This window comes from Melospiza georgiana, chromosome 3 (genome assembly GCF_028018845.1).
Source record: "Melospiza georgiana isolate bMelGeo1 chromosome 3, bMelGeo1.pri, whole genome shotgun sequence".
Taxonomy (NCBI): domain Eukaryota; kingdom Metazoa; phylum Chordata; class Aves; order Passeriformes; family Passerellidae; genus Melospiza; species Melospiza georgiana.
Genome location: NC_080432.1, coordinates 73,162,529 through 73,177,394, shown reverse-complemented (window position 1 = coordinate 73,177,394; position 14,866 = coordinate 73,162,529). Strand labels below are relative to the sequence as shown.

General features: G+C 36.6%; 1 protein-coding gene across 1 annotated transcript in view; it reads left to right on the top strand.

Moving 5' to 3' along the window:
• LAMA2 (laminin subunit alpha 2) overlaps positions 1-14,866 on the top strand; it is a 251,425-nt gene that overhangs the window by 84,758 nt on the left and 151,801 nt on the right. The window contains exons 13-14 of the mRNA XM_058019923.1: positions 12,613-12,720; positions 13,318-13,529. Of these exons, the coding sequence (XP_057875906.1) occupies positions 12,613-12,720; positions 13,318-13,529 (320 nt within the window). The remainder of the gene's footprint in view (positions 1-12,612; positions 12,721-13,317; positions 13,530-14,866) is intronic.

Here is a 14,866-nt window from a genome sequence, read left to right as displayed (position 1 = left end):
CTTATCTCTTTTGAGAGTAAGAAAAGAAAAACATGGAAAACTGAGGTTATTTAATCACAAATTGATATAAATAAAATTATAGGGACTGAAACAGATGTTTTGAGATATCTAAAAGGCAGCAGCTCTGTGAAGGATAGGTATGATGCTGGGTTGATGGTTGGACTCAATCTTTTAGGTTGAGTCAAGAAGAAGACTGCAGTCCATCACTAAACTTTTGATTTTCAATTCGTGATCTGTTGAAGCATCAGTGTCCCTTTCCTTTAACTTGGTTGCTCTTTGATCATCTCTATGTAGATTTTTTTTTCCTTGTAACTATGCCAGTGGCCTTTTTCTGCATCCTAATAAAATTTCAGTCCTGAAAATAAAAGCTGAATTTTATTCAGGGAGCTGTCTGAAAGAATGGGTCTATCCTTCCATCTTTCATACTCAGAAAGAGTGAAGTTTGAAATAGATCTTTTTAAGAAAGGGCACTGCCAGTCATCAAAGGTGAGTAGTATCCACTCCTGTAATAGCAACCAGATATAACATAATCAGTGCCCATGTACTGTAAGGTAAGGAATTAGTTTTTTACAAGTCTCCATTGAATTGAAAAGTGTCAGTGTTTGTAGGGAAAGCAACAAAAAAAGAGGGCAAAAAAGAGGGGATCTCTTTTAGCGAGTAAGGTCAAGGATATCTTCTGGAAAGGTACAAAAAATAAAGTTAGATGAGTTAGGTGACTAACATGGACATGAAGAAGATAATTTTTCAGTAGAACTAGTTTTGGGATTTTTTCCACGTTCTTTTATTACTATCTGTGGATACTTACTCGGTGTTCATCATGTGCATTCATTATGATCACATTGAATATCATTTTATAGCTTGACTTAATGTATTTTTTCCCCAAGCTTGTGAGTGTTGTATTACTTTTTAGGTGCCTCTTATTTTTCAGAACAGTAAAATGAAGTGTGTACAGGGCAATACTATCACATGGTTTTCATGCTCAAATTTCTGTGCATTGTATTTTATAGCCAAAGATTTCTGACATTTCAAAAAGTGAATTTGTGAAGGGAATAGGAGGCTTTCTTTGAAATATGTGACTTTCACCTATATCCACATAGCACTTTCTGTAGAAAAAAAAGAATTGCAAAATATCTACATGATTAAGTGTCTGAAGTCGACAGGCCTGAGAACATTTAATCTCAGTAGAACTTTCCCTACCTGTGTGAATTCAAATTCATGTTATATTAATCACACTCTCTATGTTAACATACCTCATGGAACTGCAATGTTTTTTGATGATGAATCCTTCAAATGGGACTCTCTGTATGACAGTCATAGAGCTTATGCCAGTGTAAGATTGATGTTGATTCTTTCAGCACATGTAACCCTTGGGCAGTAGACTTGCCCTCTTTTTTTGACAGTTATTAATTCATCCAAAGCAAATTTCCTCCATCATTCTGCTTTCAAAGCAGAGGTAACTCATGAATACAAGGGTCCTTTTTTTTTTTTCTTCCCATAAAAGGTACAGTATATAAATTAATAATTGGTAGAAGAGATACTGCTTTAAGTCTGGAAGGCACTGTACTTGTAGGAACAAATAAGAAGTGGAAACCTATATAGTCTGTGGTAGAATAATATATTTTTCTAATCAGAATTATATATGGAGAACATTTTTTAAATATTTTTCATTTAAGGGGAAAAAATGATGAAGTCATCATAAAAATAGTACACGATTGCAGCAACCACAAAGTTCATACACCTGCATTATCCTCAGTCTGGCTAAAGGATTTTTTTGTCACCTCCCATTAAGGCAAATTGAAGTTGAAAGAATAAATTCTCTTATGGAGGACTTAAAAAGCTATGCCCTTTCTGCTTTCTCAGTCTTGGGCATCAGTTCATGCCTTCTGTCTTTCCTTTGCTCTCCAATCTCATAAGCTTGATTGCTCATCCTTCCTTCAGCCTTCTAAGAAGAAATGTAGGGATTTTTTTCATAGAAAATCATATCTAAGAAAGATAAAGACTTTGAACTTAAAGAAAAAAAAATTACCTGAAAAGATTTTCAGAAAAGACCTTTTTTAAAGATTATTTGCAACAAGCTTGGTTTTTTTCTTACTCTTTAAAAAGAGCAGCACAGTTTTGCAGTTTTCAGAGATGAGTTCATATCAAGTTTTATTTTCAGAGTATGTATAAGATACATTGTGTGTGCGTGTGCCTGTGCACGAGAAGTGTTCCTATATATGAACACATTGCCTCAAGTAATAATCAGCTGTGGATTACCATGATGGTGATAACAAGGGCAGAATTGCTTTCATGGGTACAATAAGGAATGGCATGATAGATTTTTATCTATGCTGTTTTTAAAAGGATCTGTCTTAAAGCATATTTGTTAATTAAGTGCTGTCTGTACTGTTCTGAAATATCTTTGTTCCTTGAGTAAAACAGTATTAAAATTCAGGGTTTGTGTGATACATGCATACATTCAGTTACTGCTAACTAGCATTCATTTAAATTAACATCAAACACAAATTTCTTTGTCTAAAAGAAAGCATAGGTATTTTTCAAAGCAATGTTAGTTTGTCATGAGTAGGGTTAGCAGAGGAAAGGCTGCAAAACTAGCAAGCCAGGAAAGTGGCCAGGAATTTAATCATGAGAAAGCATTGGCTCCAGAGTCAAAGTAATTCAAAATATGTTTTTTACTGACTGAAAACAGACAAAAATCACAGGGTTCTGATTCACTGTTTTGTTTTTCCCTTTACCTGAAAAATGAAAGAAAAATGCAAGGAGTTGTTGGGGTTTTTTCTGTCATTAATGTTGGTGAATTGTAGTACACAGAGACAAGTTCATACACATCTATATCTTTTTTTAATACTCATATGTTTATTCTTACTGCTTTTGTTTTGATGTGTGATCCTTAGAGGTCTCCATGATACGCAGCAAAATACCAAATAAGAATATATTATTGTTGCATTTATTATATCAAATGACAAGCCACCTCTGAAGAGCAGATATTTGGCTTTGCAAAGCCTTGCATTTTTCTTAGAAAATAAAGATTTTTTAAAAAATATTGATTTCTTTAGATTTTATTTCATTCAAAATCTTCCACTTGGAAACACCAGCAGTTATTAAAAGCAGTATATCCTTCCTGTCAGAATAATTTTGCCCAACAGATACTCCAGTTACAAAACTCCTTCAAGCTTGAAACATTATGATCTATTTCAGTTTCCTAAAGGATCCCAAAGTGCTTCTTATGTCATACTTTGCTTTGAATTACTGGTGCAGCTATCGCTGTGTTACAGTGTTGTCAATAGTAATGTTGCAAACCAGTTAAGTAGAAGGAGATAGGAAAATAACCTTTGGCTGGCTAGAAGTGAAAGGGGTTTTTTTCCATTTTCTTTTGTGACAAACTTGAGAAATAACATCCCTGGGCTGTTTTGCTTACTGCTTTACAAACATGGAAACAAAAGAAAGCCTGAAATCAAGAATAGTCACAGTCTAACTTGGTGAACTGTACTAGCAGTTGGTTGTACCACTCGATGGCACTTGGAGATATATTTCAGTGTTGAACAAGGTGGGTTGGGTTAACGGTTCGACTCAATTATATTCAAGTTCTTTTTCAACCTTAATGGTTCTATTAAAGACACAGAATTTAATTATTTCTTGCTTTTGCATACACTGTTTAAGCCTTTTCAGTAGAAATTAAACACTTTAGGAGGCATCCATGGATTTTCATTTACAGATCATGATGCAGTGAGATGTCCTCAGCAATATCACAAGCAAAATACTGAATAGCCCTAAATGCCTTTGCAAAGCTGAGGAAGATATTTTTAAGAAGAACAGCTTTTAATTTGGACCTGAACAGTTGCTCTTGTTTTATAGTCCTGCATTTTTGTGTTTAATAGTCCTTGCATGCTGGGATTTTGTTGCCATAGAAATATCAGCTTTTAGTTTTGCAAAATTATGCAAATTTTTTTTCTTGTTAAAATATTCATGAAGGAGTACAGCCAGAGAAGGGAGGGGAAGGGTCGGTTCTTGTATATTAATGGAACTGGACTTTGACATAAATGTTCTAATTAGTCATTCATTCTAATATTACAGGAAGGCATTTATTGATATGACTACTGCAATTACAGTTCGCCCCTTTGGAACCACAGACCATAGAACTAGGAGACTAACATTTAATCAGTAAAATTAAGAATTACTTTCAATTATGAGATTGTTGACAGCTACAAGACCAGCAGTAAACAGTTTTAATTTAGAAACTTTTGATGAGGATATTTTACTTAGAAACATGTCTCAGAGTTGATGCTCAAATATTGAATTTGATTGCAATATCACTAGTAGTCTGAAACATCTTCACAGTTGAATAAAAAGTGGTATTTTTACCCAGATTTACACCATTTAGCCACCCTGGCACTTGTAGCGATCAGAGCAGCCATTGCAGCAGCTGTTGATTTTGTATTAACTGGTTTGTTTGGTTTTGGTTTTTTTCTTTTCCTTCAGTTTCACTGTATTCAGTCAGGGAAAAATGTCTGCAGCTGTGATGACATACACAGTTAATTTAATATCCTTCTATGATGCATGCTTGACATACTATGCTACAGGGTCACAGCTTCTGGTATATTTTTTTCTAGATGGGTTGACTTCCAAAGATTGAGGTTTACCTGCCACCACAGTAATACACATGGGCAACAATTGTACATTAATTAGGTTATCACATCACTACTGGAAGAATATACCCCTGCTTTGTGTTTTTGAATCCTTGGTCTAGTTACAGCAGCTTGGGTTGTGAAGGCACAGTCAAGATCATATGGAAAGCAAAAAAGATAAAGCGAGTAACCAGTTTAAGGTTTTGCTCTGGTTACTATGGTTAATTAACTGTAACAAAGGAATCACATATTTTAAATCTTGTAAGAGTTTATCATTGGAAAAGTCAATTTTAGACTTCAGGAGTGGTTGACCAGAGAGTTATGTTTGTCTTCTCAAGTGAGAAGAAATGACAACTGGGAATTATGGTAGAGATTTGAGAATTTGTAGAGTAAATGTCAACATTCATAAATACATTTCAGGAGACAGCATATAATATTACTGTGCAAATTTTTCAATCAGTCACTGATTACATTAATTTCTTCAGTGCCAAGTTCAGAAGGAGCAACTACTCAATGTAAGTAGGAGTGGCAGCAGAGGGCTCACAGGAGATGTTATTCAGATGTTATTCAGTCCTCATCTTCCTTAGGAACTTAGATTTACTCCATTTTTCATTTTAGAGTTCCATGGCATAATTGGATGTTTCAACATTATATATTAAACCAAATAAGCAGTTTTGTTTTATTTAGACATCCAAATAATACAGTCTAGTTCATCCAGGGAGGAGGAGAACTAGGGTTGTGAAATGATCACTTGAATACAGTATCTCAGTAACAGTGAGACTGGGCTGAGTTTATGGATATAATTTTGAAGAAGATGAAAAGTTTCTTATTGATTTTTAAAAAATATTTTCCACTTAAATGCTTCTTAGCAGATATATTGAATCAAAGGAATTGTGCAATATTTAATTGGTCTAAATTGTTTGTGACAAACTGTTTTAAATATGGAAGGCCTGGAAATACTCATCAGATTTTCATGTTTTGGGTGGCAGACATTATCAACTTCTATACCAAAATTATATTCTGGATCAAGAAGGAAAAGGTATCAGCACCAAAAATCAAAAAAGTTTAACTTGTCTGGTTATACTTGATCTAGTGATATTCTAGCCAAAGCAAGGGATACTTTCAAGGGATGATTAATGAGATACTCACTAGATTTTAATGTCTTCCTCTGTTGGTGTTCTTTCTTCCCTCATGTTTCCATAGTGTTTGAATCTGAGTACATGGTATATCTCTGATAGGTGCAGGGTGTTCTTTATATGGCCAAGTGATCAGATGCTGTGAAAGACTGCTTAGTTCAGACTAATAAGTGTTCTGGGAGGGTCCCTGTTTCTCAGGTATTGAACATAAAATAGGGAAGAGACATGGTCAAGGTACATAAGAAATACAATTTAACAGAGAATTTAATTTTTCATTGCTCCTTATGAAATGTGCTTACTCTTTCGACAAGCTTTATTTGTCTTCTAAGCAAAAAATATTCACTTAGGGGGAGAAAAAGTAAACCCACATATTTGATGGTCCTTTCCATTGCTGGGAACATTTTAAATACTAAGATTTATTGTGAATTTGTTGTTCCATTGTCCAATGGAACAACAAATTCACAATATTTGGGAATAAAACTCCTTTGAATAGGAATTTGAATAAAACTCCTTTTTGTTTTACTCAACTCTGCCTTGATGTAGGATCAGCAGAGGAAATAGTAAAAATTAAAGAGCCTGTATCATAACATTCTAGATAAGATTCCAGGAAAGAATGACTTTGAAATCTTGGCTGTTGGAGTGGTCTGTTTAAAGAAACTGAAGATGACAGTGAATAGTTTGAAATCCTAAGTTTTCCCTTTGAATGGTTCAATATTGTAGACAAATTCTCATGGAAAGCAATTGAACCAACCACTGATAAGTAGTCAGGCTACTTTATTTAAACTTACTCCCTCACTTGCTCTACTTCTCTGGAAGCAGTGTTCTGAAAAAGGGAAAATAAATATAATGTAGCATCAAATTATACAGAAGAATTTTGAATGTACTTGAGCAGGGAAACTAGGATTGTGAACTAGCTGGCGTAGAGCTGGAGGAACTCTAGATGGCAGAGAGTTTGGGGAAAGAGTCCATTCTTTCAGGGGAAAAGTTTAACTTCCCTATAATGAAAACTGACTTTTTTTTAAAGCTAGCCAGAACTATACTGTCATTCAAATAAAACATGATTATTCTGCTCCCTGCTTTATCTGAAATATTGCTCTAATGCCTCAGAAGAGCTTTTATATCCTATCTAAATTCAATCTGTCTAAGAGAGGAGAGTCTATTTAATCTCTAATTGGATCTGGAGTAGAACTAACACATGCAATCTTTACTGAGAGCTATTACTAAATGAAGAAATGTTTGACGTCTTCTTGGTGATGGTTCTATCAGAATTCTTTTCTAGTCCCTGCCTTCCCTCACACTGCAACTAGCTCGAAGACTGGATCAGCAAAATCCAATTAAATATCATAAATTTACAGCTGGTACTTTTTCATAGAGAAGATAATAACCCAGATGAGAGCTGAATTACCAGTGAAATATTTCCTTCAACACAAGTAAATTAAGGGAGAAAAAGCAGCCCTTGGTCCATTCCCTTCTGCTCTGAGTGGGCTGCTGGAACACATGTGCACTTAGCCATTAGTTAAGGTGGTGCATTGTTCAGTGACTCGTCAAACCATGTCACAACTGCTTAGGTGCTGATGAATTATGGACCAACTTTGTCACCACAAATAAACTGGGAAAAACCTTATTTAAAGGATTTCCTTCACATGGGTGGTGCTGATATTCTGGTGGCAGATATCTCTACATTTGCTGAAATCCGTGTCATAAAATAAATGTGTACCTAGAGAGTTTGTGAAGGTGAAAGAGTCCAAATCTATGACAAACTTTCATTGCAGCTCTATTTCCTGGAAATTCAAGAAGGCTAGCAAGGAATGTTAAGCTGTGTACGCTATCATTCTAGTACCTTCAAGCATAGTTTTTAGTGGTAGATAGTGCTTAGGAATAGGACAGAGCCACTGGAAGACTGGGTGAATATCTTTGTATAATTTCTCATAATCATGGCAGCAAGCAACTAATAGTCACAGGTGCATCAGGAAACAATTGGGATGTTTGTTTTGTGCATGTCTTCCAGAATACGAAAACATTATTATCTCTTAGAACTTTAAGTTACTATTAACAACTTGCTGTGTGACTCGTTGGTTTTTTTTATTCAACTATAAGTGTGTTAACATTCTCCACTGAAATGTTCTACCCATTCATGTTTATGGCCTTTGCACTTTTTCTTCCCATTTTTAAATTTTTCTGGTAGAGGTTGTTCATTTTGTATTGTTCTAATTGTATAATGCTTGTCTCTCTAATACAATATGTCAGTGACTGTATATCTGCCACAACCACTAACAGTGAAAAGATAGTTCAGCTTGTTGATATTTGTTGATGCTTAAGGATGGGGTTTACTTGTGGACTTGACAGTGTTAGATTAATAGTTGGACTTGAAGATTTTTCAGTTCTTCTCCAACATAAAAGAGTCTAATGACTCTATGATGCCTTTTATTTCACTGGTTTTGAAAATCTGGTGTTGTATGGGTATTGATCTAAACCTAGTTTAATGCAGTAATATAATTTTGGTTTTGAAAGTGTTGTGTTCTCTTGGATTAGGCCTGAAATCCAAGCCCTTATTAGTTAAATCCATTGTTGTACATAATTTACTACCAAATATCTGAGCAACATGTATTCATTCTATTTCAATAATACTCTATTTCAATAATACACTTAGTGCATAATTTTTTATTCATTTGCGAAATGTTATGTTTTCCAAGTTACTTTTTTACTCTAAATACCAGGTGGAATGATTTGAAGGTTGTCCTTTGGTGGGGTTATCGACCAGCCATTTTCCTTGGACTCTATGGAGGACTTCTTCCAGCTGCCTACATGTAACCACATAGTGCCATATCAGATGCTCCAGTTCTGTGCTTTAGGTGCTTTAATCACAAACTGAGTCTCTTCTTAACTGACAGAAGAGCATTTTACTGATTAATGAGATAAGGGATTGTAATCAGCACCCTGTTTAATGGAGATAGCTCCTGATCTTCTGAAGTTACATTTGACAGGTGTTCAGAAGCAATGAGGCAGCCCACAGTGCAGTGGACAAAGTGCTAAACCTTTACAGGCAGAGTTACAAGAGGCATTGGAGAGGCAGAGTGTGAATCTTCATGTAGAACTCAACAACAAGATGGAATATACATCTGTATAAGAAGGAGATATTCTCCAAGGACATTAGCAGGAGAGATCCTGACAGCTTGCCTTGGGAAAGCGTTGGCAGAACATTCACTAAGTTCAGGGAGAGAAAGACTTGTAAAGTTTGATTTCCATATGAAGAGATGCAAGCTTTCCTCATCTCTAGCCTTGCCAATATTTGTAGAAATGTTGTTTGTTCTCAGTGCTGTAAGTATTTGTGGTCTACTATCACTTATCTTGGCTTAGAAGTAATTTTAGTGGGACAAACATATTACATCAAAACATGCTTTACACAGGATAATGCTGGGTTCTTCCTCCTACCCCCCCAGCTCTTTTGCTTTTGAGCATGGGCATTTGTTCACAGGAAAGGAAATATCTTTTCTGCTTCAGTTTTGCTTGACCCTCTGTTAGGGTGTTGTAAAAAAAGTCTTGTCTGCTCTCTTAAGAGCTCTCTTAAGAGCGTGTAACATAATAGTAGAGTACAGCTAGCAGTGAAAAATTGCAAAAAGCCCCAAAAACTTATCTGCCAAGAAAGTTCTTGGATTAGAACTAAGATAGCTGTATTTTCTCTCTCCTGTGCTTGTTATTTCTGTGGGGAGTCTGTGAATTTTCTTGAATGCGTAGATACTGCCTCCAAAACTTGAAATAAGTATTTGATGCATTAATCTAAAAACAGGCGGGAGAGACAACAGAAATTCTATGGAACTTCCTTGACATTTCTACACAGCTATTCTTGACTCAATAATACATGCCTTTGTCACCAGCCAGGCAAACTTTTATGCCCTGTTCCCTTTGGTGTTGATGGTCTCGGATGACAGTCCTTGAAGCAGAACTCTGGATCTTTGGGTGATACAGAGAAAAATTTGAAAGTAGAGGGATCTGATGGATGCCCAATTTATGTATTGCAGTTATATTTAAAATTCAGTGAAAAGTACTTTTTGCGCAAGATGACATGCAGCACATGGATTGACCTCTGAATTCCTTTGCCTGTCAATGAACTCGTACTTCAAATACGCAGACAAAGGAAATGACCATTGCAAACAAAGACAAAAGGAAGTTATACTTTTTGGTTTATGTAAGTTTGGGGTTTTTTCTAATCTGTATACAAGGTAAATACATACTCTGAACTGTGAGGTATTCTCTACAACAAGTGCCTTTTGGGGACCTTGTCTTCAGTGGGAGACCCTGTTCATGATAGGCAAATCTTGCAAGCTGCAGGACCAAAACTCACACTGCTGTGGCTAGCAGAGACCTCAAGAGACTTCTTAGTCATATTCCAAGTCCTAGGCATCATATCCAGAGTATCTCTGACATGTTGAATTGCTGCTAATTGATTAACTACTTCAATAACTTTTTCAAGTAATTTGGTACTGTTTTGACCATCCTTAAAATCAACTCTCTTATGGTCAAGCTGAATCTTCTTCATGCCTTCCCTGCAGTTGCCACAGGAAAATAAAAATGGCCACTGCATTTTTCCAGACTTCAATTTTTTTTTAAATTATTTTCCTATTTCCTCTGACTGTTCTCTTTTTTGGACTAGGCCACCCACCCTTTTCCTCTTCTGCTTCCTGTTGGTTATTTATTAGGAGTCTGTAATCATTCTAGCTGCCTTTCCTTTAGGGTTTTTTCTTTTAAATTTCCTTTTGTTTTTTTCCCCTGCTTTGTGACCTGTGAGTTCTTGTGTTGGGTTTTTATATACTAAGGTAAAGGTTATGTAGCTGGGAAAAAGTAAAACCTATATTTTTATGGGCTGCCTGAAAATGCCTAATCTTTGTTTTCCCATTATTTTCGCTTTCTTGAATCTTTGTCATTAGTCTGAACTTGAAATAGAAATTATAAAATTCTGCAAAAGTTACTCCTCTAAAATGGTTGTCTCCAGTTGAAAGCAGTTCTGGGTACTTCTTGCAGCATTTCAGATAACTAAATGTTCTGTGTTCCTCTAGAAGTTTCAAACCAGTGCTTAGACTTGACCACGGGCAAAACAAAAATGCTGTAACAGCTGTATCCAAGGAAAAAAAAAGTCTTTTCACGTTGTTATGGTCAAGGCTTTTAAGTAGTTGCATTGATCCCAGCAGGTTTGTACACTATGTAGATAAACAAATGATGCCACTGTTTGCTAGTGACTGAGCTAGGAGGAGCTGCAGACTCCATCAAGGTTGGAGAGAGAGGCCTTACAGAGAGACCTGGACAGGCTAGAGGGCTGGGCCATCACCAGCAAAAGCTAACAGAAGCAAGTGCTCTATTCTGTCCCTGGAATTGGGTACTCCTGCTTATACACACAAATTGTGAGGTAAGAGGCTGGAGAGCAGCACTGTGGAAAAAGATCGGGGGTTTGGGCTGATGGCAAGTTGAGCATGATCCAGCAGTACCCTGGCAGCCAGGAGGGCCAAGCATGTCCTGGGGGGCATCAGGCACAGCATTGCACCTGGGCAAGGGAGGGGATTGTCCTGCTCTGCTCTGCACTGGGGCAGCCTCACCTCAAGCAGTGTGTGTACTTTGGGGCACCTCAAGGACATCGGACTATTAAAGCATGTCAAGAGGAGAGTGACCAAGTTAGTATGAGTGCCTTCCAGCTTGAGATACTCTATGATTCTATGATCCTACAATTCTATGGTCCAAGATACAGGTTATGAATTGGAGGGAGTTTTCTGGCTTTAACCTAACAATTAGCTCTACAGCCTCAGATACGGGGTTTTATATTCCTTTATCTCTAGTTCAAAATCAGTTGATTTCCAGGCCTTAAATGCTGGAACCTTTTTTTCACCCCTTGAATTAGATTAATCTCAAAACAATGAAGATGTCGACTTTCACTGCTTTTTGTTACTGTGTGCAAAAGCATTCAGTATGATGAACAAATATCTTTGAGAATCACCAGATTTTTCTCTTTGTAAAAGATTCACAAATTTGCTCTGTGCTCAGCAGTAGGCATTGGAAGAGCAGAAGAATCCCTGTGATTTTAATATTCTCAGAGAGGAGGCTCACATTACAATGAAGTATGAGGCAGACGCATTTAAAACCCAAAATGTAGTTCTTGCAGGATTTTATTTACTTATGCTGCTTCCAATCAATTAACTGAAAGCATTATTTCTATGGTGAACTCTGTCATTCAAGTCTGCAAATTTGGATTTGCATCATACTACATTCCATTTATAATGGAATAACTTGTGTCCATGCCATGATCCTGGGGGCTAAAAGAGCATGGAAAAAATACATTGCCATGACACAAGAGCCTGGTCATTGACTTCTCACACTGTAGATTGGGTCAAACTGAGTGAAAGGCCTCAAGCATTCTTTTAAAGTAAATTTATTTGACTCCATCAGGAAAAATTCTTACTTTAGGTTATAGTTCATTCTGGAAAAAAAAAATTGCAGCCCTTTTTTTTCTATTTTGGTAGTTTGCTCCATCAATGGAACTGAAGTTACTGAATTTTCTGTAGGTTGCTAGGGCTGTTGATACAGAGGCCAGCCTAAATGAGAACCATATAACTGAACAAATACACTGAAAGTCTAATGCAAGTATCTAGTGGAAATTTGCACAGATTTCATATCTGTTTCTGATTTCTCTGTTAGTCAGTGGGTTTAAGGAATTCGCAGCCTTCAACAGCTGTAATCCTCAGGGATCTGCATGTGGTTTTGCAACACTAGAAATCTACTGATGCTCATGAAAACTGCCCCCAAGTGGTTAAGGCCCATTTTCTTTTATTTAATTAGATTTTTTTTTCTGTCTTTTAATTCCCCAGGTAGCAGCTGCTGGAGGACATCTGAAATTTACAGTCTCCTATGACATCACAGAAGAAGAAGAGGAAAAAACAGCTAAATTGATGGTTCAATCTGATGTCATCATAGAGGTAAAGTATTTGCAGCCAAACAAATTTAAAAAAAAATAAAAAGAAAGGGACAAAGAGAGAAAGAGAAAATGGCCTGATTTTTCAAATGTTCAGTGTAAAGTCTGATGGCTGAGGACACAAAACAGAAGGGTGCACATACTTTCAGTTATTTTCTAGTATGAGGAAAAGATATAGTTCAGAAAAGTAAAAGCTTCAATATCTCAAGGAGTCTCTGGTATTATTGCAGGTGTTGTAACTTAGAAAACTATAGTGCTTCCTGTCCATCCACGAGGAAATAAAATAGTTGGTCACTTGAGGTTACACTTTGACATTCTTTCAGTAGATCTCTTCTTTTGCACCTCAGCATTATATGAATTTGCTTTTGCCTATGTAGAGCCTGCACCATGACAGTAGGTTTTATCTGAAAAACCCAAACTTTCTTTTCCACTGCTTTTCAGTTCTATCAGGCAAGCCCATTTCAGGTTTATGAAAAGTGAATATTATTCCTGATATTTGTTATTCTTGTAAAATATATTATTCAATAAATCATGTAGCCCAATGGGCTTTTTCCAAGACTTTTTTCATGTTTAAATCTCTCTCTTTCATGGCTCTCTCTAGGGAGGTGACTTGAAAATCAGCACTCCAAAAGGGATAATTCACCTGCAGCCTTCCGAAGAGCACACTGAAGAAATTGTGCTGAAACCGGAATCTTTCTCAGTGCATGGCACTGATGTTCCAGTCAGCAGGAGGGAGTTCATGACTATCCTTGCAAACGTGAAGAGGATCCTCATAAGAGCCACATACAGCAATGGGATGAATGCCATCTACAGGTGAATGTGAGGAACGGGTCCCTTTGCTACAGGCAGCTTCTCAAAAGAGTTGTTTTCTCTCTTCAGAAAACAAGGCTGATGTAATTTAAAACACTCTAATTTATTATCATGAAATCCATAGCATTCATTTACACTTTCAACTTTTGTTAGTATGTTTTTCATTTTGGGTAGACGGGAGGAGGAAGGCAACAGAAAGAAGCAGCCTTTTAAGAAAATGAAATTACATGGACTATGAAGGCATGAATGACAGTTCTATAAATATGTTTATTTTGTGAACACAGTAATTCCCATGTACATGGTAAATCATGGAGAGCAGTAATAACATGTTGAAGTAGGAAATGATATATTGCTTGTATATCGTTTTTCCCGTTTAATGACCATACAGGGCCACATTAACAGTGAACCAGAGAATAATATCCTGAGTCTCCAAGCTGGAAAAGTGCCTCAAGGGGAATTTTCTATGTTTTTAATCAGTACCACACACAGAACTGGCTAATCCCAAAGCCTTTCCCTTGATTTATGTCAGGATGCTGCATGGACTGCTCAGATTCACTGATTTGATGTGAACTCTTCTGAGTCCTCTGATAAAATTAAAGACATATGAGATGATACAGTTCTATTTCAGTTGCTGCAGTGTGTTTGAAACTGCAAAGCTCATCTTGCATTTCAAATTTTTCTAAGTGCATGAACAAATACTCCAGATGGGATGAAGAAAACATCTCTCCTGATACTGTGTGATTAACATTAATAGTTAGGTGGCATAAGTAATAGTTTTAAAATGTGTAATGGAATTGATTGCATAGTAGCTTTTTACTCACAAGGCAGGAAACCTGAAATGCTCTTTAATCTGCACATGAGTTGATTCAGTGGCATAAGCCAATTTGGAATGGAGGAGCTGATAGCACATTTAGTGATTATTTGCTGAGAGCACAGACAGAGTTTTTGCTGCTGTGAAATTTCTTCAGCAATCTAACCATCATTTGAATACTTAGGTAATTAAAATATATCCTAAATTGAAAGGCAGGTTGTGTCAACAGCATGCATTTTTCTGATTTGAGCTTCAGCAGTGTAAATTTTTTCCCTGCAAAAGAATTCATATCTCTTCGGTCTCTGTCTTTTCCTGTGGTTAATCAGTATGTATTACAGCTCTGTAAGTAAGTTTGTGAATCATAACTAGCTTGAGTTTGGGCCAAACTGCTTCCTAATTTGCTCATTCAGTCATCAACCTTGCACTCTTTTGCATCTCCCTGCATCCAGTTTGAAAGCCTTTCATGGTCCCTCAGCTTCCCACCCTGATTTTTGAGTAGAGCCAAAACACCAGGTCAGAGCTCACCTCT